The sequence below is a fragment of the Oreochromis niloticus genome, linkage group LG12 (genome assembly GCF_001858045.2).
Source record: "Oreochromis niloticus isolate F11D_XX linkage group LG12, O_niloticus_UMD_NMBU, whole genome shotgun sequence".
Taxonomy (NCBI): domain Eukaryota; kingdom Metazoa; phylum Chordata; class Actinopteri; order Cichliformes; family Cichlidae; genus Oreochromis; species Oreochromis niloticus.
The window spans coordinates 1,015,500-1,039,580 of record NC_031977.2 but is presented as its reverse complement, the minus strand read 5'-3'; the positions used below and the strand labels follow the sequence as shown (position 1 = coordinate 1,039,580).

At 39.9% G+C, this 24,081-nt stretch overlaps 1 protein-coding gene across 4 annotated transcripts in view; it reads right to left on the bottom strand.

Moving 5' to 3' along the window:
• The window catches only part of apba1a (amyloid beta (A4) precursor protein-binding, family A, member 1a), a 65,943-nt gene that overhangs the window by 24,413 nt on the left and 17,449 nt on the right, over positions 1–24,081 (bottom strand). For all 4 annotated transcript variants that reach the window (XM_019365913.2, XM_019365915.2, XM_019365914.2 and 1 more), the window contains 7 exons: positions 20,391–20,489; positions 20,268–20,307; positions 14,431–14,576; positions 4,901–4,933; positions 1,024–1,110; positions 377–562; positions 118–297 (listed from right to left, as the gene is read on the bottom strand). In XM_019365913.2, the coding sequence (XP_019221458.1) occupies positions 118–297; positions 377–562; positions 1,024–1,110; positions 4,901–4,933; positions 14,431–14,576; positions 20,268–20,307; positions 20,391–20,489 (771 nt within the window). The remainder of the gene's footprint in view (positions 1–117; positions 298–376; positions 563–1,023; positions 1,111–4,900; positions 4,934–14,430; positions 14,577–20,267; positions 20,308–20,390; positions 20,490–24,081) is intronic.

The window sequence follows — 24,081 nt, the reverse complement described above, 5'->3', positions numbered from 1 at the left end:
CTCTACTACATATTCAGCAGTACAGACATGTGATTATGCCAACCTGTGGATGGAAAGCAGAATAAAAAATACTGTTATGAAACCAGAAATGTTTGGAAATACATGCAGCCTTCTTACGTTTTTGCAGTTCTCAGATTTGGAGAAGTGTATGAGGTCATCATTGTACATGTCCTGAGTGTTCAGCAGGTCACTGTATTCCTTTTGGCTAAGGTCCTCAGGGTTAATGCCATTGGCCCGCAGGAATTCTTGATAGGCCACACTAAAGGCCTGTCCAATAGACTGGGCAATTAACTGGGCCTAGAGGACATGGCAGAGTTAGAAGATATTGGAAGAAAAAGTTTTCAAAGACATGACAGAAGTATGCTGTTGGACTCACATCCTCAGACTCAAACACATGGCAGATCATCTTATACTGGCGCTTGCTGTCTTGACTTGGCTCTGAGGTTTCCACGTTCTCCTCAGAATCAGTGCGAGGCATCCTGCGCCGGGCCATCAGAACCACTATGTTGCCAATGTCAGCAATGTAGGAGATAGTCCGCAAAGGGTGGTCCATCATAGTTTCCTTAAAGCCATAGAAACATTTACAGTCCTCCTCATGTGTACAAGATGCAGACTTTCTGCATTTGTTGCAAGTACTTTAGAATCTAACAATATATGTTAGCAATTAATCGCATTTAAACCCCATAAACAGTGTGTGTAGGGAAAGTGAAGGTTTACAAAAAATGTAAAAATGATAGATAAACGATATACATGAGCTTCTTGCTTTGTCCACTATTATGCATCACAGTAATATGAGGTGCCTGACTTGAAAAGCCAAACATGTCAACTGTTACTGTTGACAAAACAACCCCATCTTTGATTCATCTGTTCAGAGCACATTATTACCAATGATCTAACATACGGACCATTAATCCAATGTTAACACAGATGTTACCAGAACACTACACAAACTGCAGAATATGCAAAAAATTAAATGGTAATATAGAAGAAAGGGAAATGTGTGCCTAAAGTGTAAATGGGTACCTGAGAGTCAGCATTGAGCACTTTTATTCTCTGGGTAGAGATGAAAAGATCCACCTCTGTCATAGGCTGAGGATCACCCTCAGGTTCCTACACATATACACAAACATAGGCAGAAAGCAGTATTAGACACGGTGATAGGTCTCAAAACCAGTACAGCACGCGGGATTAGGCAAACATGACCAAACATTTGCTAAAGTGGTCAGTAAAAACAGAGAAGTGCTATATAACTCCAAGTGCACTGCCTTAAGTTCTGGGGATAAACTGGTCACAAATTGGCTGTGTGCAGGCAGGAATAGGACCCAAACACAAACTCACAGACAAAAACGTGAACTCAAAAGAACACAGCTTTATTGCTGAATGCAAACCAATACAAAACTAAACCGGGAAAATTCTAATAATAATACACTCCGGGAAACATGGAGAGCCATGAGGGACACGGAGCAACACGGAACTGAGGGAGACGCTGACATAAACACACACGAGAGATGTGGGAGCACACGGGGAACACAGCTGACACGAATAACCGTAACAAGACAGGGGAAGCCAGACTGAACAGAGTGAACATGAAAACATGGGACCTTCACAATAAAAAAGGAAACATGATGCAGGAGTGGAGGAGAGGCAGACGAGAGGGAGCGAGGGAACACAAAAGGGAGAGCACAGACATGACGGGCTGGGGAAACATGGATAACATGAAGGAATAAAACACAAGGCGAAACAAAGCACAAGAACTCACACGATTAAATAAACAGTGACACACAGAGGGCAAAGACACAAGTGGAGCCTAAATGTACAAAGGTTAACATAGAATAAACTCAGGATACCACTAAGAATAATAGACCATAACACAACAGGCCATAAAAACACAAGGAACACAAAATGCTGGTTCAAAAGGACCCCGAACCATGACAAAACTGAACAATCATTAACATGAATGTATTCATCGTTTTAGTTTCACACCACAAATTAGGTTCCTCCACTTGCCAAATCTCACTTTAACCTCTGATTTTATTACATTAAATTAATAAATAAACCTGTGCTCATCCTGCAGTATAATTAAACTCTACAAACTACAAACTATAACTAAAACAAATCACATGAGTTTTTTTGTCCCATGAAGTTCTAAGAAAAAACGAGGGTCTATATTGTGCTGTCAAAAATATTTGCCCCTTCATGATTTTTTGGTTTTTGAATATTATTTGTTTTATTTATGTTTCAGTTTATCGAGAAAACATTAATTTTAACCAGTGATAACCAAGTTAAATGCAAAATGCAGTTTTAAAATGATGTTTTCTTCAAGATCACAAAGTAATCCAGGTCTGGTCCTATGTGGAAAAGTAATTTTCCTTTAAATCTAATAACTGTTGTTCCATCGTCTGCAGCAAGAACTGCAATCAAGCATTTACAGCGTGTCTTTTGTAACATGCCAAGATTGGCCCAATCTTCTTTGCATCTGTATTTGGTTTCTGAGTATGAAAGGTCTGTTTAAAGTTTGCTGGAGTTACTACACTTTTATTCCTATCCTAAATCCTCCTGCTGCACATCATTTGGAGCTAAATCTTTCTTTCAAGCCAACTGACACAAGTCATTTTTGAGTGAGTGAATCTAACCAGCATCATCAACTTAAATTTAAACTGATGTCTGCTGATGTTGACAAGCAAGTTGATACGTCATTTTGCCCTACCATACTGTCTAGTCTGACATTCAGCTCATTATAAGCCTTTTCTAGTGTTTTTACCTCCTTTGTCTTTATTCTAGACTCTAACTGCTCCTGACTATTCCTCTTTGTCTTTGTCAGCCTCGTCCTCTAAATACTTTCCAGTACTTCCTCCTTTCACCACCAAGTCTCGCCTTCTTTGCTACCTTTAGTCATTTACTTAATGTCTAAGTAAATTATAAATTCATTTATTATTTGCTATTTTAATGAACAATAAAAAGAATCATAAAAGCACTTCTAAATGAACAATGAATCCATTAACAGACAGTAAAAAATAGAACGTGGACTTCCACAAATAAAGCTAAACACTCCGTTGCAAGACACAGAACGTTCTGAACTCTGAAGAGAAAACAGAACTCAAGAGGTGAACCTTCTGTGAAGATACAGTGGTATTCAGACTTGTTGAAATTCAAGGAAAAAACAGTTAGAGACGTCAAATATTTGTCCAAATAAAAAAAAAAGTGCTTTGGATGTTTTCAACCAGGACATCAGTCAAAGAGCTGCAAAAGAAGAAGTCTTTGTGAAACATGTTTAAGGAAAACACCCAAAGTTTTTACAGGAAGATCACAAAAGGGCAAACAGAGGAGAGAAGTGCAGTGAGCATGGGGAGAGTGTAAAAACTCAAAAAAATGCTGAGTCAACGGGAGGAACAGAGCGCAAACACACTCCTAAACCATCAAATGAAGCTACATCAAACAGAGTAGTGCAAAGCATGGACAGCATGTACTCCTCTACAGTTGTCCCAGTATGGTTATCTACATCAAGTGACCCAGAGAATGAAATTCTCGTATATGCACTACATGATAACCAAAGCGTTGCCACATTCATCGTGCAAGAGGCAGAAGTTCTGGGAACAAAACGTGAGCCAGTGGAGTTAAAGCTCTCCACACTTTCATCCAGAAATACAATCATCCCAAGTCAGAGGTTAGCTGCACTGCAGGTGAGAGGTTTCTATTCGTCAAAGAGGATTTCTCTCCCTGTAACCTATTCAATAGAGTTCATTCCTGCCAATCTAAGTCACATTCCTACACCACTGGGAAATAGTGGTCTCGACTATGCATCCATCGGAGTGTGAATGTTAGCTAAGCAGCACTAAAGTATAGAAGAAAGTGCTTGTATGAATGGGTGAATGGTGAATGGGTGTGAATGAGGCATGTGGCATAGAGCACTTTGAGTACTCTGCGAGAGAAGAAAAGTGCTATATAAGAATCAGTAGCTTCTACCTGCAACACCATCAAGTTTGGGGGGGGGGGGACAAGAACAGAGGAGCTGAAACTGAACAACCACATCTGCTATTTAGCTAGACTTATAAATATCCCTGAAGCAATTGTGGTTGCAAGGACAGCCTTGACTTCATCCTTTGCTTGTTCACATTTCCCGAGGCAGTTCTGAGTGGGAGCTGTAATGACCAATGAGGGGAACTGTACTTATAATCTACAGTGCTGTATATAAGTGTTTAAGGAAGTTCTGTCTGAAAAAAGGGCAATGACAAATGTAGAAGATGAATTTACCATTTTTGCAATACTGTTGCTGTCTAATGTTAAGGTAATGTTAAGTAAATTCAATATATGCTCTGTTCAGTACAAAGACTGGGAACAAATGTTAAATTATAATGTTTCTAATTCAACATTATGCAGGTCATGTATTGTGCGACCTATAGTCAGGTTGTTGACTCCTAAAAAGAGGTTTTTTTCAACCAAAGAGACACAGAGCACATACCACAGATCATGGTTGTGGCCATGTGCTCCTTTGCTGCCATGATGCCAGGTCATGAGATTTTTAATCTCAGTGAGATTTTTACCTGGATAAATAAAGGACTAATAACAGGGGTTACAAGGCCAAACCCCACAAACCCCAATGGTGTCAGAAGATTCAGACTGTTACCTGCATCGAACAGTACATGGATTTCTTACATGACAAAAACAAAAAGACTTTCCAGGTTACATAGACAGTCCAACATGTCCAATGTCCAACATAAAACAATGCAAAGTTGGCATTTAGATTCAGCAAAACCATAATTGATCAGAATGACATTTAAAAAGTATCAAAGGACAACGATAACTAGATAATCATATAGACACTGAAATGGACAGAGAGTAAAACACATGAAAAGCTGCACTCAGCAGTGATAAGGATGAGATAGAAATGTAGGTACTGCACCTTCTTCTTGTTCTGGGCCAATTTCTGAGCCATCTGCCAAGCATGGAATAAAGCAGACAGGACAATCATGGGTTAGGTCAATACACAGTAAAACATGGATTTGTGTATTAAATAACTGTCAATGGTGTGACTTAAATTGATTTATATTAATTTATGTCACACCTCCAAAAGGCTAATGCTCCAGCCTTTCAACAACCTATATATATACAGAATATTAATGATTAACAAACAAGGCTTGTCTAAGTAACCCAGACTTGTAAGCAGCACAGTAAAATTGATTTAATGCAGTGGGTTCCCTAGATTTCCCAATGCATGCTAACCATGTCATTGGAAAATATCCATATGGAGATTTTACTGTTTGTTTGTGGATGATGAATTGCATGCATAATATTTATTCGCTGTATATAGTAAATAATACACCTTATGTTGAGTGAACTTCCACGGTGTGTCACGCCCCACAATGCTTTATTTATAGTGCCTTTTGTGTACACCAGTAGTCACGCCGCATAGTTGTTAGTAGTTAACACCGCATTTTTCCAAAGCCTGATCTGCATAGGCCTACTGCACTGCAAATATTACCGTCTAAGGACTTTTTCACTGCCAAGTTATGGATGAGTCAAGTTTAGCTGCAGAATTCAACAGATTTCCACATGTAGGCCTGCTTTCCTGAAGTCTCAGCCTATCATTATTTAATCAGGCACACCCTGTGTCTGTGTTCTTGACAGGGCGATACGTTTATCTTAGATTTTTTATATACATACGACTCATTCTTAACAGACTAAAGGTGCATCTGTTGCAGCTTTAAGGCAGGGATGACCACGGGAGTTGCTTTTTCACTCCATATGCTTTATTTCAAAGTCAGATCATTGACAAAAACATACAGCAGCTCCTCTTCAACTCCTAGCCCTTCGCTACGGTGGAAAAGAACGACTCCAATCCCCTTCAAGGAACATACGTCAAAAAAGTGTTTCTGACACACCAATGGGGCATTCAATGCCATCTTGTAAATATGACTACTCTGGCAGATGAACAGTTCAAATGAAAAATAAACCCGAACAAACAAGCAAAAAAAAGAAGTGTGGGGTACCTTTGAACCAATGAACAAAGTATAACAATTTATACTTTTTAACATAACCCGACCCCGTCAATATGTGTATCTCTCACACATCTTCAAACGTGTCTGCATTTAGAAACTAGTAAATCGCTCTCTATATCTACTGATTCATTTCAAAGACTGTCACTAAATAGCTAGTCTGGTGCTGCCTGAATAGCTTTACAAGTCTTTCAATCCAACTTTATTTACACTGCCAGTCACATATTTGGATACACCTTCTCATTTATTGTTTTTTCTTATTTTCATGACTGTTTAATTCAATTCAATTGAATTCAATTTTATTTATATAGCGCCAAATCACAACAAAAGTCACCTCAAGGCGCTTTATATTGTACAGTAGATCGCACAATAATAGATACAGAGAAAAACCCAACAATCATATGACCCCCTATGGGCAAGCACTTTGGCGACAGTGGGAAGGAAAAACTCCCTTTTAACAGGAAGAAACCTCCGGCAGAACCAGGCTCAGGGAGGGGCGGGGCCATCTGCTGCGACCGGTTGGGGTGAGAGAAGGAAGACAGGATAAAGACATGCTGTGGAAGAGAGCCAGAGATTAATAACAGATATGATTCGATGCAGAGAGGTCTGTTAACACATAGTGAGTGAGAAAGGTGACTGGAAAGGAAAAACTCAATGCATCATGGGAATCCCCCGGCAGCCTACGTCTATTGCAGCATAACTAAGGGAGGATTCAGGGTCACCTGGTCCAGCCCTAACTATATGCTTTAGCAAAAAGGAAAGTTTGAAGCCTAATCTTGAAAGTAGAGATAGTGTCTGTCTCCTGAATCCAAACTGGAAGCTGGTTCCACAGAAGAGGGGCCTGAAAACTGAAGGCTCTGCCTCCCATTCTACTTTTAAATACTCTAGGAACAACAAGTAGTACATTGTAGATTCTCACTGAAGGCATCAAAACTATGAATGAACACATGGAATTATGTAGTAAAAGTTGGATACTACTTCCCACCCACTCCATGACATGCTGGGCAGTCACAGAAGCACGTTCAGTGAGAGACTGAGATTATCCATGATGCACCACTAAACAACACAGGAAATCATTCCTGCCTGTGGCCATCTCCCTGTACAACTCCTCCATCTAACACACTGTAAACACTGCAATAGTTACATCCTTGTTGCACACGCTCTTTTCTACTCTGTAATATTCGTGTCGACACTCTTGACATTTATTTATAATCACCTCTGTTAATCCTTGATATTTATTATTGAGTGATTTGTATACATTGTGCTATTTCTTAAATTTCTTAAATCTGTAACATATTGTATTGTTAAATAGTCTAGTCTGTTTCTGTTATTTATACTGGAGCAACTGTAACCCACATAATTTCTTTAGGGTTTAATAAAGTATGCTGATTCTGATTAAACAAAAAAGTGTGAAATAACTCCAAACATGTTTTTATTTTAGATTCTTCGTAATATCCACCCTTTGCTTTGATTTCTGCTTTGCGCACTCTTGGCATTCTCTCCATGAGTTTCATGAGGTCGTCACCTGAAGTGATTTCCAACAGTGTTGAAGGAGTTCCCAAAGATGCTGAGCACTTGTTGGTCTGTTTGCCTTCACTCTGCGCTCCATCTCATCCCAAACCTTTCACTGCCCACTTTTAAAACACCCATTTTTATTCTTTGGCTTTTGGCCTGAGTGAGACTTAGTTTCTCTAGTAATTAAATTAGTTATTAATGTACAGCACTTTACATCAGCTGTGGTTGTTTTAAAGTGCTTTATAAATAAATATGACGATGACGATGATGATGATGATGAAACCATCTCCATTGGGTTTAGGTCAGGTGACTGTGGAGGCCAGACCATCTGGTGCAGCACTCTATCACTCTCCTTCTTCCTTCTTGGTCAAATAGGCCTCACACAGCCTGGAGGTGTGTTTGGAGCCATTGTCCTGTTGAAAAATAAATGATGGTCCAACTAAATGCAAACCTGATGGGATGACATGTTGCTGCAGGATGCTGTGGTAGGCATGCTGGTTCAGCGTGTGTTCAGTTTTGAATAAATCCCTAACAGTGTCACCAGCAAAGCACCCCCACACCATCACACCTCCTCCATGCTTCCCAGTGGAAACCATGCATGTAGAGACAGTGGCCCTGTGCCAACATGCCTCTTCCCTCGTACATTTTCAGTCTTTGCAGGCTCTCTGTTCTGTTGGCCCTCCGCGGCCCTGAGCCTTACACAGGCTCATCCTCTCTTCTGGCCATTTGCCTTCTCTCAGTCCTGTCACTGTCTCCATTTTGCCCTTTGATTCATCAGCTTCGAGCCATCTGAGGTGGACATGGGACTCAAACAGACTCAAAGACAGCTTTTACAATAAGGGCAACAGCCCTAAACAGTGCAAACAGCTGACCTGATTGGCTACCTCCCTGGACTTTTGGGGGGATAACAACAATAACAATAATAATATTTATATTTATAACAAGGTGCAATAATAATTAATGTGCAATAATAACACTGTGCAATACACACACACTTATTCCTCTTCTTTTTATTACTTAAGTTACTGTGTTGTGTTGTGTTGTGTTGTGTTGTGTTGTGTTGTGTTGTGTTGTACGTAGTGCCGACGTGGGACAGTTTTCCAATTTCATCTCTTCCAGGTCACAAGCTCTGCAAAACCACCAGATATACAGATATTTTTCTCTGAAAATCTTAGAAATCAGAATCAGCATACTTTATTAACCCCTACAGCAATTATGTAAATATAATATCTAACCAGATTCTTACTCTGGATGGCATTACCTTGGCCTCCAGTAACACTGTGAGGAACCTTGGAGTCATTTTTGACCAGGACATGTCCTTCAACATGTCCTTTCCTTTTTGCTAAAGCATATAGTTAGAGCTGGACCAGGTGACCCTGAATCCTCCCTTAGTTATGCTGCAATAGACGTAGGCTGCCGGGGATTCCCATGATGTTTCTTCTTCAGTCACCTTTTTCACTTTAATTATTAGTTATTATTAATCCCTGGCTCTCTTACAGAATGTTTCTTTACCTTACAATATAAAGCACCTTGGGGTGACTGATGTTGTGATTTGGTGCTGTTTAAATAAAATTGAATTGAATTAAATTAATTTAAATATTCCAGCAGCAGTCTGAGTTCCTCGATGCTCCTAGAGAGCAACTGTGACTCCAAAAGAAGATGAAGACCTCAGCATGATAAACTCAGATACAATACAATTTCATGAAAACTATATTACACATTATTTATAAGTCCTGATGTAAACAGGGGTGTCAAAGTCATTCGGTTCATGGGCCACATACAGTCTAATTTAATTTATTTGTGTGGCAAACCACCACACAACGGCTGGTTGTGGCTCAGAAGGTAGTGCAGGTTATCTACTAACTGGAAATTTGTTGGTTCTACCAGTGGTTGCTCCAGCACACTGAATCCCAAGACACTTTCTGACCATCAGAGTACCAATGTGTGTGAGACAGAAAGAAAACATTTAAGTGTAGAAAGAAGTTGTTGTGTGAAGGGGTGAATCAGACATGCTGTGTAAAGTGTATCTATGAACCAGTGCGTTTACCATGTACCATAGTAACATACACCAAAAAACTAATTTCAATTTCTCATTTCACCATAAGCTAGGAAACTGAATCAATGACAGGAGAGGAATATAATATAACCTCCACATGCTGTCCTGCTTACCATAATTTGCTTATTCAGCTACAGCGTTTCGGTCTGTGTGACCTTTGTCAGCTACAGATTCACAGGAATGTCTCTAAATTCCACCTTACACAGAGTGACCTAACTTCCCAGGCCAGGGAGGATTTCTTCAACTCTGACGTCCTCTGAGTGGGAAAAATACGGGCACACGTGGTCATCAGGTGGGGACATAGCTCCCACTGAGACAGAAAAGAAATGCTTCCCAACACACAAACCATTCATAAATTCTAAATTAGGCTAAAATAGAAGGTTTCAAATGAACTGGCTCTGCTAAAGAAGCTAAGCCAAAAGAGCCAGACCTCTACAAATGCACTAAAACTACATCAACCTTGATTTTATCTGAGTTTAGAAGCAGGAAAATGTTCACATCCACATCAGAAGATAATCTGTAACCTCTGCTGTTTCTGATTACTTCTGAAACTTGAGTAAAACCCTTCAAATAAACCATTCAGTTTACAGTTTTACAACTACAATCTCTCAAGATAGCTAAGGCTTCTAAGTATTCTATTATGGGCCAGCACAGGACCACTGTGCTGGCCCATAATAGAACTGGCCTTGTGCTGGCCTTGTGCTGGCCCATGTGTGGGCCACCTCTGGCAAATCTGATCTGGGCCACCCAAGGGCCGTCATTCTTTGCGGTACGTGGGCCATGTGTAAGCACATTGTGTGGGCCAGATCCGGGCCATACAAATTTTGCTATGTGCGTTAAAGGCATGTGGTACGTAGACTATTTATAGGTACAGATGGATCATGTTTAAGAGTAAAGTATTAATTATTTTAGGACATCTCTGACCACCAGCAGGCTAATAGTAGTTTCTGTTTGTAGTTAAATACACTCGTTGTGAGTGTGGCTGATGAGAAATCAGGATGGTTCTGATTTTAATCAAACTGTGATAAATAATAAGATGTCCAGCTTAATGAAGGGCTTTTTTTATAGAGCAACAAACTCTTTTTCCAGGCTAAATGAAGATGTTGAAAATGAGAACAACCTCTTTTCCTCTCCAACAACACATTATGTGCTTTAAGGTGGACGTTTGAGAGTTATAACAGGAAAAACCACAGAGTCCACAGTCACACAGAGTGACGATATAACACTGTTAATGACATCATCAACCTCTGTGTCAGCAGGTTTTATCTACCTGCTCTGCACTGTGCTGCCACGCGGCATTGAAGAAGACATCAGTGTTGTCCTCAAACTGATATTATATTCTTAATTATAATTTATTTATTACATCCTTATTACATGTTTATTACATCATTATATCCTTAAACATGGCGATGGCGATCGTGGCTCAAGAGTTGGGAGTTTGCCTTGTAATCGGAAGGTTGCCGGTTCGAGCCCCGGCTTAGACAGTCTTGGTCGTTGTGTCCTTGGGCAAGACACTTCACCCGTTGCCTACTGGTGGTGGTCAGAGGGCCCGGTGGCGCCAGTGTCCGGCAGCCTCGCCTCTGTCAGTGCGCCCCAGGGTGGCTGTGGCTACAATGTAGCTTGCCATCACCAGTGTGTGAATGTGTGCGTGAATGGGTGTGTAAAGCGCTTTGGGGTCCTTAGGGACTAGTAAAGCGCTATATAAATACAGGCCATTTACCATTTAAACCGGTTATAGTAGTTTCAGAAAGACACCTACTGTAAATAAATGTATTCCCCACTGCTGTGTAATCCTTTACTGTAAATTTATATGTTATTAATATTTTATAAAAGATTATTGACAGTGAATCCTGTAAATGTATTACTGCTCTTTCCCTGTGTCTGTGAGCATTGGCAGGCTGTGTGTAACACATGCTGCATCACTGACACAGCAGACGGAGGGAGAGGGCGGTGAGGGGAGTGAAACAGTCACAGGGAACAAACATCCTTTAACTTCTTTACAAACCTCATGGTCTGCCACTAATGTTCTGACACTCACTGAGTGGTGGGGATCTGCACAAGAGGATAGTGTTTAGGATGTCTGCTTTGAAAGTGCTGCAGCAGATTTACACTCTGGCAGGTAATTCTTTGCTCTCGAAGCTGAATCTTGTTCTTTCTGTTTTTCTTTCTTGTTAATCTGTCATGTCTGGTTGTTACAGCGAGTCCAATCACAATCTGAATGCTTTGTTGTGACAAACACATTTGCTTGTGAAGTGTTTTACTTTATTATTCACATTATTATCTGTGTGGGTATTATGCTGCAGAGGACTGGGGTGAAGCCCAGATTGGACAGTAGAGGGTGATGTAGGAACAGGAAAAGAAAACAGACAGGAAGAGAAAAGAAGTCCAGGATGAAGCCAACGGACTCCAACAGATCTCGAAGAGTTTTTGAGTAGGATTAACATCTGTAACATCTGTAACATCTGTGTGTGTGTGTGTGTGTGTGTGTGTGTGTGTGTGTGTGCGTGTGTGTGCGTGTGTGTGTGCGTGTGTGTGTGAGCATTTGTCATAAAACAAAATTGAAAATGAGGGTGAGAGACTGCATCACTGTCCCCGGGGAGCCAGTGGTGGACAGGAAAACACCCAGGAGTCCCTGGGTGTCCACGGCCCCCCAAGAGTACTGAAGACCTGAGGTCACACATCTTAATAACAACCGTGTGTCCGTCGCAGCAGAGTGAAGGCAGCAGTGACCAGTGAAGTGTCTTCCAATTGTTTTTTTGCGGGTACAGAAATGATGTTATCCATGTTGGTATTTCTAGATTCAGTTATTTGGGCTTAAATCTGTATACATTCTGTTGTCATAATTTGATATAAGTTCTTGAACTGAAGTAAAGTTTCCATCTTAAAGAACATGTTCTAGGTTTTTTTATCCCCTTCCTATGCCCTGACAGAAAATGTAGTATTTTCTATATGTACTGATCCAAACAGGTATCAGTTTACATGAGATAAGTTATTTTTTAATTCCCATAAGGCTGTCAGGGAGGTGTTTATGTTTATTTAGGCTTTAATATTATAAAGCAGTTAAGATGCTTAATACTGGAACTTATGAAGGCAAATTATATATTTTACTTTTCAAAAGAGTGCTTGTTGTAGGTCCAGCCATGGGCTGTCTAAGAAGCCTGATTTAATCCAGTTTGAAACAGTTGATGGGGAACCATCAACAGGACCCAAACGTCCAGATGAACAGAATCAACTTTTTGGGGGATTTTCTTACCTGAAACATCAAACATGCTCCCAGACACAGTGAATGAAATGTTTTTCAGTCAACACTGCATCGCCATGCTCAGTCCTGCCCAGATCCATGTTGGGTCTTGTGTTATTAGAACATACTTTTAAATGACTGAGCCCAAACTTTCAAAATGACAATAAATTACTGATCAGCTTTCATAGTGATTTTTTTTTTTTTATTCAAATACAGATAAATTATAAAAATATTTCACTGTTTATCAAAACAGTGGACGATATTTTACCTGTTCCCCACTGCTGGGCAAGTGCCTACCAGAAACAGCTCTTTAATATTATTCTTGCTGGTCTCTCTATGAACACTATGAATGTTTGTAAATAAACAAATATGTAAACTCTGCCCTACAAACAGTAATTTGATTTGCACAAGCCGGAGTTTGAGAGTAAAGAGTTACATGCAGGGGTTTGGATCTGCTGCAATGCTTGCACACACTTTCATGTGCACGATGCCTTCTTTGTGCTCGTGGAAGGTGGACGCAGTAAATTCTGCACGTAGGAAATAAATTTTTTTCTCATGCTGAACTTTTGAACTATAAATAATTCCACACAAGGCTGCAAGTAGTGAGAGTTGTTCTGGTAGCAGAAGTGAGGTCGATACAATGTTACTCTTGGGTTTGAGGTTTTGGCTGGTTTATACACACAGACACTGAATTACTGAGCCTGGGACTCTGTGCAGACAACTTTACGCAGGCACAAACATCCTCCACTGCAACCACTGAACATCCAAGGTATGGACATCGAGGCTGTGGACAGCTACAGGTACCTTGGTGTTCATCTGAACAACAAACTGGACTGGACTCATAACTCAGACGCCCTCTACAGGAAAGGGCAGAGCAGGCTGTACCTGCTTCGGAGACTCAGGTCGTTTGGAGTGGAGGGCCCACTCCTGAAGACCTTCTATGACTCTGTGGTGGCCTCAGCCATCTTTTATGGTGTGGTCTGCTGGGGGGGCAGCATCTCTGCTGGGGACAGGAAGAGACTGAACAGGCTGATCCGAAGGGCCAGCTCTGTTCTAGGATGCCCTCTGGACCCAGTGGAGGTGGTGAGTGACAGGAGAATGGTGGCTAAGCTGTCATCCCTGTTGGACAACATCTCCCACCCCATGCATGAGACTGTGAAGGCACTGAGCAGCTCCTTCAGTGGGAGACTGCGGCACCCACGGTGTGGGACGGAGAGATTTCGCAGGTCTTTCCTCCCCACTGCTGTCAGACTCTACAATAAAGACTTTTGCAGCTGATCAAACACACAAACCCACACATGTGCAATAAGACTGCTATACGTGCAATTCTTCTTCTGACGAAGTTGTGTTTTTGTATTTTCCTACTCAGTTGTATATAGTATTTGTATTTCTATTTTATTCTATTGTATATATTATTCTATTCTATTTTATTCTATTGTATATAGTATTTTATTTTATTTTATTGTATTTTATTGCATTCCAGTGTTTTCTAATTTCTGCTACATAACTTTGCACTTTTGCTGTAACAAAACAAATTTCCCACCTGTGGGACTAATAAAGGCCATCTTATCTTATCTTATCTTTACACTATAGTGCGACTGAGTCTGAACAATGTGTGTTTTTACCTTAATCCGACTGACAGCTTCCTGTGCCTGCATCATTCGGATGTTCTTCGATGGTGTCTTATCTGACAGCAGCTGAGTGGAGCCAAGGTAGTTGGCTGCAAAGATGATTCCATCAATTAGGTCATCTGGGTCACAGGGACCTGGAACTGGAGTATGACACAGAGTTCAGATTCACTACATGATACACACACACAAAAACGCATAAAGGCTAAACATAACTGATTTTCCTTCAGATAGGGAAAGCTTCTCATTAAGCTGAGTTTGAGGAAACATTAAGTGCACCCTCACTGCTTCCATATGGATGAAGAGGGTACAGCAAGGTGATGATAATGACACATACGTGATTAAATGATCAATAGTGAGCGTGACCCCATCATTAAAAATAGAACTTTTGATAGTTTGGGGCTCTGAAGCAGTCAGAGCTGAACAAACGAGACCAAAATGGAAATGTCTGGTCAGATTTAGCAAAACCACACACAGCATATCAGTACATAAACTCACACTAACTGCCAGCCACAGTGGTGATTTGGATTTGTAGCCATAGGAACTATGCACCTTGCAGTCACTAAGTCATCCATGAACTCCTCTGTATACTGAAATCAGACAGGAAACAATCTGTCCAATAGCTGACGCTTGGCCAAAGCTGGGTCATTCAAGAGAATAGTGACTGTAACAAAATAAACCAGCTGATAAAGAAAAGGTGCTGCAAAGTCCTGACCTCAACTCAAGAACTGTTCACAAGCAAATGCCAGCAAGCTACAATGAACTAAAGATCCACAATTATGTAACAGTGTCGTAAAGTCATACAGAAAAAATATTTAAAGTCATTGCTGCTAAATGTTGTGGTAGAGAATAGGGACTCATTGGGTGTACTTGTTTTCTCATCACTGAAACAGTATCCATATTTCTAATATGTAACAACAAGATAATTGAGTTCATGTATCTACTCTGTGTTGTGTTGGCACATGGCACAGAGGAACAGTGGGTGAATTATATCCTTAAACTTACTTACAGGATTGAAGTTTTACATTTTGAAAGAAGCCAGCTGAACCGAATAACAGACTAAATGTTATGTTGAGGCTGTCACTTTCTCCATTTCCATGGATGTTAAAATCACCCACATTAATTATTTTACCTGAGCTGAGCACCAACTCAGACAGAAACTCTAAGGCCCAGCTGGTTGATCCCAGTTACCTCTGTACAGAAGTCTGGACTGGCTGTCCATTCAAAGCGTCCGAGTCTCTGATCCTAGGGGTTTTATTTAAGCAGGTACTGGGGGATTCACCCAGCAGCTAACTACCTCTATCTAAACTCAAAAAGGGAATATCCATAAAATTAACTTTAACTGCAGACAGGATATTTTAATAAAGCAATTTTAGCAAGGGCAAAGCAATCAGCTTAATCAGTTCATTATAATTACATAATTAACTAATTTTAAAAAAGTAAAAATGTATAATATCAAATCTAAAGTGTTGCTAAATGCCTGTCACTGGTTATGATGAGGGTTTAGTGGAGAATACCATGGGCACAGGTGAATTCTTTCAAAAGCCATGCAGTATGAAGTCCCTTGGAGGAGGTAGAATTCCTTACAAAGTTCCCAAAACTTCCACTAAGTTCCAGTCCAATATGGCGGCTGTGAGCAGAGCAAATCCTAAAAATAGTAAATCCAATTTATAATCCACAGTGGACAGGAAAAGAAGCCTAAATCCTCTGGGTTTCTTGCTGTAAAATGGGTATTCCAGGTTCTTCTGCTTACTTCAACAACACTCTGAGAAAATAACAACAAATTATTATCTTCAAAGGTTCTTATCATCTTCTTCTCCTCATCACATGGTCATCATGCAGTGTTGACATCCAATCACCTGATACCCAGCCTGGTTTCTTTCTTTAATAGGGCGTTTTTCCTTCCCACTGTTGACAAAGTGCTTGCTCATAATGGGTCATATGATGAGGTTTTTCTCTGAATGTATTATTGTAGGGTCTACCTTACAATATAAAGTGCCTTGAGGCGACTGTTGCTGTGATTTGGTGCTGTATTAATAAATTTAATTGAATATATGAGAGTTATGTTTTTAATTTTTCAAGGACATCCTTGAAAATTTCTTTTCGCCTTGTATACAGCAGACTTCAAATACAATTCGGAGTCCTGCCACTTCCTGTTATTGAAGTGTGTGTTAGAAATGGACAGGAATCTGAAAATAGGGATCTTCTAAAAGCTTTCAGCCACCAGAGTCTTCCCAGAGATGCTGAGCACTTGTTTGCCCTTTTGCCTTCACTCTGCGCTCCATCTCATCCCAAAACATTTCCACTGGGTTTAGGTCATGTGACTGTGGAGGCGCAGCACTCCATCTCTCTCCTTCTTGGCCAAATAACCCTGACACAGCCTGGAGGTGTGTTTGGATGGGATGGCATGTGGCTGCAGGATGCTGTGGTAGCCATGCTGGTTCAGAGTGCAGTGTCACCATCAAAGCCCCCCCCCCCCACACCATCACACCTCCTCCTCCATGCTTCATGGTGGGAACCATGCATGTAGAGACCAACCAATCACTTTTACTATGTCTCACAAGGACACAACAGGTGGAACCAAAGACCTCAGATTCGGACTCATCAGACCAAAGCACAGATGGTCTAATGTCCACTCCTTGTGTTCCTTGGCCCAAACAAATCTCTTCTGCTTGTTGCTTTTCCTCAGTCGTGGTTTCTTAGCAGCTATTTGACCATAAAGGCCTGATTCACACAGTCTCCTCTGAACATGTAGAGATGTGTCTGCTACTGGAGCTCTGTGTGGCATCTGTCTAGGCTCTAATCTGAGCTGCTGTTAACTTGTGATTTCTGAGGCTGGTGACTTGGATGAATGTATCCTCAGCAGCAGAGGGGACTCTTGATCTTCCTTTCCTGGGGCGTCCTCATGTGAGACAATTTAATCGTAGTGCTTGATGGTTTTTACGACTGTACTTAGGGGACACATTCAAAGTTTTAGCAATTTCCTGTTCTTAATTTTCAGTTCTTAAAGTAATGATGGACTGTCAATCTGACTTCTGCACAACTCAACTGATGGTCCCAACCCCATCAAGAAGGCAAGAAATTCCACAAATGAACCCTGACAGGCACACCTGTGAGGTGAAACCATGCCAGGTGACTGCATCATGAAGCTCACTGAGAGCAGGCCGAGGGTTTGCAGCGCTGTCAACAAAATAAAGGGTGGAAGCTAAAATATAAAATATAGTTGAGCGCGTCTGTCCAAACCTTTGACTGGTAGTGTGTATAGCACTTTCCTACTCAATTTCGACACTCAAAATTTTGAATGACCTCTACAAATTCTAGTAGGAAGAGTATTCAAATATCCTGAGAATATTTTTTTTGTGTGTTTGTCACACTGAAATGTTTCAGATCATCAAATATGGTCTTCATCCTTACAGGGGGAAAAATCCAAACCTATCTACTAAATTATCAAAACTGAACAAGTTATTATAACAACTTACATAAAGCTTATAAAACATGTTGAAGCAACTGTTGTGATTTACAAATAAAACTGAATGTAATTGAATTAAACAACTGCATCAGCTTCATATGCTGATCTGTTTACAGCAGGGTCTCAAACTTAAACAAGCTGAGGGCCACTGCTGGCACTGTCGTCTCATTTGAGGACACGGTAGTGTCCAAGTAGTACAAAACAAACAGACAAACAAACAAATAAACAAACAAACACTCAAAACAAAATATTTCCTAAAATGTTTTGTTTGTTTTTTAAATTTCAGATCTTGTATAAGAAGACAAAACTGCAAAGTTAACTAACTGAAGCCTTTCAAACAAACACACTGGTCCTCTGTCTGTGCACACACATTCTGTTTGTATTTAACAGAATAAATAAGTGCACGCATTAGTGTGTGTCTGTCACTAACACAGCCTCAGCATGTTTGTGCTCTCTGCTCATATTGTCTTCATATTCAATCATTTAAAGAACTTATTTTAACATTTCACTCAACTACAAACAAAAAAAGTCACTTCAGGTACAAACTGCATTATAGTGGTAGTGGTGACGTGGGCTGCAAGTGGCCCCTGGGCCACAGGTTTGAGACCTCTGGTTTACAGATTTATTTATTTTTTACCTCTGTTAATTTGACAACAGCTTTGCAAATTTGAACTTCTTTTTTTTACTTTAAGTGGCCAGCTTTGCTGACTTTCTGAGCAAATGTCAGTTGATGAGTTTGTATGCCAGGCCTGATACAAACTTAGAGTTTTGCGATAATCAAAAACAATCAGTAAGTTAGAAAAGCATAATTAAGAGATTTGAAACAAAAAGGAAGTTGTTGTTTTAGGTCTGAAGTCAAAGATATCGTGAAAAAAATCAAGAGAAAAAACAGATTGGGAAGCTAGTCCATTTTGACAGTTTGACTGCAGCAACCCAAAATGGTACTCATTAGTTGTATGCCCCCCACGTGCCCCCACTGCTGGGTGGTTGTAGCTCAGCAGGCAGACTGGAAGGTTGGTGACTCGATCTGCTCCAGTCTGCATGCCAAATATCTTCTACTGATCTCTGCAAAGTTTTTTTTGTCTCTTCCTGCTCTTGAGTCTGGCCTGGGAGAATGGGCAGTGGCCCACACTGATGTGCCATCCTGGAGCATTTTATCCTTTGTTTTACCCACTTTTGCAATTTTTTGGACTTAAAAAAAAATTAAATCAGCATTAAAACTTTGCACTTTACCTTCAGAGTCCTGTACTTTGGGTTCTCTCACTTTCACACGTAATACAAATTATTTGTGACAGTATTGTTGTAATTTTTATTAAAAACTGGAAAACAAAGCATTTTAACTTTTGGTCTTTTTCCCCTGTGGTGAGATCCTCTGACTCATCTTTGCCCAAAAGTGGAATAAAAGGATTAACATCCAGGTTTTTGGTTAAATTGATGGAATGTTAAAACAGAGTTTATCTGTATGTTAATTAATAGTTAATCAAGCTTGATTCTAATCAAAGTATAGTCATGAATAAACGTATCAATATGATGAATAATATGATGTAGTTTGAGTTATGACTATGATGTGTTCTTGGCTCTGTGTGTGCGAGTAAAAGACAGAGATCTGAGACTCTCTGACTTTAACATGTATGATTTAAAAAAAGAAATAATACTGAGCACATTGTGATTGTGAAAGTATTCCTGTGTAACTGAGACATCAGGTTGGAATTATAAAGACTCATGATATTCATGTGTGACTGAGTTAAAAACATGTCAACTGAATGAGACATGATGAAGTGCATATTCATGTGTGACTGAGCTACAGCGTGTAAATGTATATGCAGTATACAAATGGGAAAATGTATTGTTGTGTTGAAATGATTATAATGGTTGAATTTTGCTGCAGTTGATCTGTGTGAAAGATTACAGAGCAGGAACAACAGTGTGGCTCAACATCGGACCGTGTGAATGTCACACAGGGTGATGGTGGTGCTGAGGAGGGGAGGCAGAAAGAACTAAAAACTAACCAACTAGTCTAAACTAAGAAACACTCAGATATTGAGTTAAATGTAAGAACCACTTAATGGACAATATCAAAAACTAAGAAAGGCATTTCAAACCAGCTGAGGCTGTTGCCTGTTGCCTCAGCTGGCTCCTTTCAATGTGGAGGAGCAGGCAGCGCTACTCTGAGCCCCTCCCCAACAACTGAACTCCTCACCCTAACACTAAGGGAGAGACCCTCAGAGAAAGATCATTTTCTTTGTTTGTATCCGTGATCATATTCCAATAGTGTTAACAAGAAGATCAGGCTTAGCCTGGGCATTAATCACTGACATATGAAATGATCTCATATCATGGAATTGTGGGCCGGTTCTAAACTCACCTTCTACATATGTGGGAAAGGATGCAAGGCTTCTCCTGGACTATAAATAAAAAGACAAAAGTCTGTTAATACATTGTTAAGCGTGTGAGTTGAGTACTGTGAGTAATCCAGTGTTGACCTCACGTCTTTACTGGTGGGAGAGGTTTCAAAGCCGTCGTGCTGTAACAGGTGCTGACTGGAGGACTCTGCTCCTGGTGGAGAAGGTGACGCTGAACCAGGAGACTGCAGAAAGAGAACGAGGAGCCCAAAAAGCAGAATGACAAACACAATTGAATGCACATCTGTGATTTCTTACTACATAGAACACTGTTCCAGAACAACATTCAATTCAGTCTTATTTATACTGCTAATTAACAACAGCAGTTGCATCACGGCACTTTATATTGTAAAGTAAAGAGCCGACAGTTTAATAAAGAAATCTGACCAGTCCCACAACCCCCTATGAGCAAGAATTTGGCAGTGGGAAAGAAAAACTCCCTTTTAAGATAAGATAAGCTTTATTAGTCCCACATGTGGGAAATTTGTTTTGTTACTTCAGAAACAGGATGAAACCAGGCTCAACGAGGGGCAGTCATCTCACACTACAGGTTGGGTGTGAGGGGACAGGGCAGAGAGCGAGAGACGGCATATAGTTCAATAATATTTTCAGGCAGGCATGGAGTCTCTGAGCACTTCATGAAATCATAATTAAATCTCTGTATTTTTTCTTTACCACCTTTTTTATTCTCACAGTTAGTATGTGTGGATTATTTCTTCCTTAGGTTTTAAAGATAATCAGCGAATACATTTTCTTTTTCTCTGGCCGATCATTCAAATGTCACCAGTTAGTGTTGGTTGCTGAAAGTCAGGGATAGGTACTCGAACCTTCATTTGAACTTTCAGGGAATCTGTGTTGGTATTAAACTTAAAGTGATTCACAGGAAATTCAAAAAATGCTTGTTCAGCATTCACATTGAAGCAGGTTAACATTAAATATTCAATAAAAAAATGTAAAAAAATAAAATAAGGCAAGGCAAGTTTATTTATATAGAACAATTCAACAACAAGGTGATTCAAAGTGCTTTACAGAGACATTAAAAACAAAAACAAATAAAAAGCATGATCTAAAATTGATTAAGACAAACAAACAAACAAACAAACAAAACAGTGTTTAAAATCAAAAATGAAAACAGTAGATAAAATCAGAACAGTAGATAAAATCAGAGCAGTAGATAAAGTCAGTAGTTAAAATGTAAGTTTTGAAATTTAAGCTTAAAAGTGTGGATTTGGTGATTTATTCAAAAGCAGCTGAGAATAGGTGGGTCTTCAATCTGGATTTAAATAAACTGAGTGTGTCAGCTGATCTGAGGCTTTCTGGGAGTTTGTTCCAGATATAAGGAGCATAAAAGCTGAATGCAGCTTCTCCGTGTCTGGTTCTGACTCTGGGAACTGATAAGAAACCGGATCCAGATGACCTGAGGGATCTGGAAGGTTCATACTGGGTCAGGAGGTCACTGATGTATTTTGGTCCTAAACCATTCAGAGCTTTATAGACTAGCATCAGAACTTTAAAGTCTATCCTCTGATGGACAGGCAGCCAGTGTAAAGACCTCAGAGCTGGACTGATGTGGTCCACTTTTTTGGTCTTAGTGAGGACTCGAGCAGCAGAGTTCTGAATGAGCTGTAGTTGTCTGACTGATTTTTTAGGTAGACCTGTAAAGATGCTGTTACAGTAATCAAGCCTACTAAAGATGAATGCATGGACTAGTTTTTCTCGGTCCTGTTGAGACATCAGATCTTTTATCCTTGAAATATTCTTGAGGTGATAGTAAGCTGATTTTGTTATTGTCTTAATGTGTTTTTCTAAGTTTAGGTCTGCATCCATCACTACACCCAAATTTCTCGCCTGGTTTGTGGTTTTTAGGTGTATAGATTGAAGTTCTCTGGTGACCTGTAATCGTTTTTCTTTGGCACCAAAGACTATTACTTCAGTTTTGTTTTTGTTTAGCTGAAGAAAATTGTGGCACAACCAGTCATTAATTTCCTCAATGCATTTACCAAGAGCCTGTACAGGGCCTCGGTCTCCTGGTGACAATGTGATATATATTTGTGTGTCATCTGCATAGCTATGATAGTTTATTTTGTTGTTCTTTATAATCAGTGCCAGTGGGAGCATGTATATGTTAAACAGAAGGGGTCCCAAGATGGAACCTTGGGGAACTCCACATGTGATACTTGTCTGCTCAGATGTGAAGTTACCTATTGATACAAAGTATTTCCTGTTTTCTAAGTATGTTTTGAACCAGTTTAGTACAGTTCCTGAAAGACCTGCCCAGTTCTCCAGTCGTTTGAGTAATATGTTGTGGTCAACTGTATCAAATGCTGCACTGAGATCCAGTAGAACTAAGACTGAGATTTTTCCACTGTCTGTATTCAGACATATGTCATTAAACACTTAAATAATAGAATCCATTAGAATTACATGCACACTTCATGTACATCTTCAAAACCCTTCAGTTGTTCGTTTCTTGTTTATAGAAACATACAAGAGCTCATCATGGATTGCAATGACTGCCTCTGATCAGGATAAAAGAGACACTCAGACAAGAAGTTTATAAAAAACTAACTAAATGTAAGTAATAAAAAAAAAATAGACAGATATGACATTTTTATGTAGTTCAAAATTGCAGTAAAAAGTTGAATGTAGAATTCACATCTTTTGACACGTAGTTTCTTTTGAAAAATGTTAATGCACAAATAATAATTATGTAGTAAGAAAAGCTGCAAACCATGTGTGTTGCATGGACAGCAGATACTGTTTTGTTCCTTCTCTCAGCAGTTTCTTCTTGATGTGCGAACAAGTTTGTGGACAGATTGCTCAAACTGCCCCCAAAACACCATAAACTGATCATCACCCATCACAGGTGAGTTGAGTTAAACTGTTATTCTGTGTAACATGTCTGGTTAGTTCGGGGTTTTACTGGCTAACACTGAGTAGAATCTAATGCTATCATCGGATCCAGCAAATCCGACTGAATTTTGAGTTCCTGCATCTCTTGTGTTAATGCTTCTGTTTTTTCTTTTAACTAAATGTTTTCAGTTACTGCCTCAAGGCCAGAAAGTTCTGGGACAGAGCAGTATTCACAGTCCACAGCAGGACTGCCTTCCATAGGCTGCTCATCTTCTGCTGGTTAGACTGGATCCCATACACTCGGTCTTCTTGGCTGAATGGAGTGATCATTCCACTGTACTTCCTTTTCCCTTTAGATGTTTTCAGCTGAATGATCTGATCTGGAGTGAAGTGCAAACTGTAGATGTCGCCGTGTGCAGTGACAGTGAAATTGTTACAACGAATACTCACTCACCACCGTCTTCTTAATCAGGACCGCCTGGAAAGGCATGCAAACTTAAAAATCCAGTATATTTGGAGTATGATATGCATTTATACAGAAGAGGAATGGGGCCACTGGGAAAAAAAAGTGGGCATGTCTTTTTTTTTTTTTCGTTTCCAGAATTCTGAGAAAAAAGTGAGAATTCTGACAGCTGAGAACAGCACCACCTCCTGGCAGCACCTGGGAATTGGAGTTATGGCATTTATCATGGCAATGGAGTCATTCAGGCGTCTGGGTGGCTACACAAGATTATGTAAAGGCAGCAAACTTGACAAAATTATTATTCTGCGTAACTTCTGTATATTTTTACATATTTCAGTTAGTTTTAAAATCACACAATATCTTATCATTGAGTTTAATAGATTCATTTGTTTAGTCTTCTTGTTTATTCACACCTACAGTGATTTGCCTCATTCATGATTTTTTGCATATTTCTCACACTT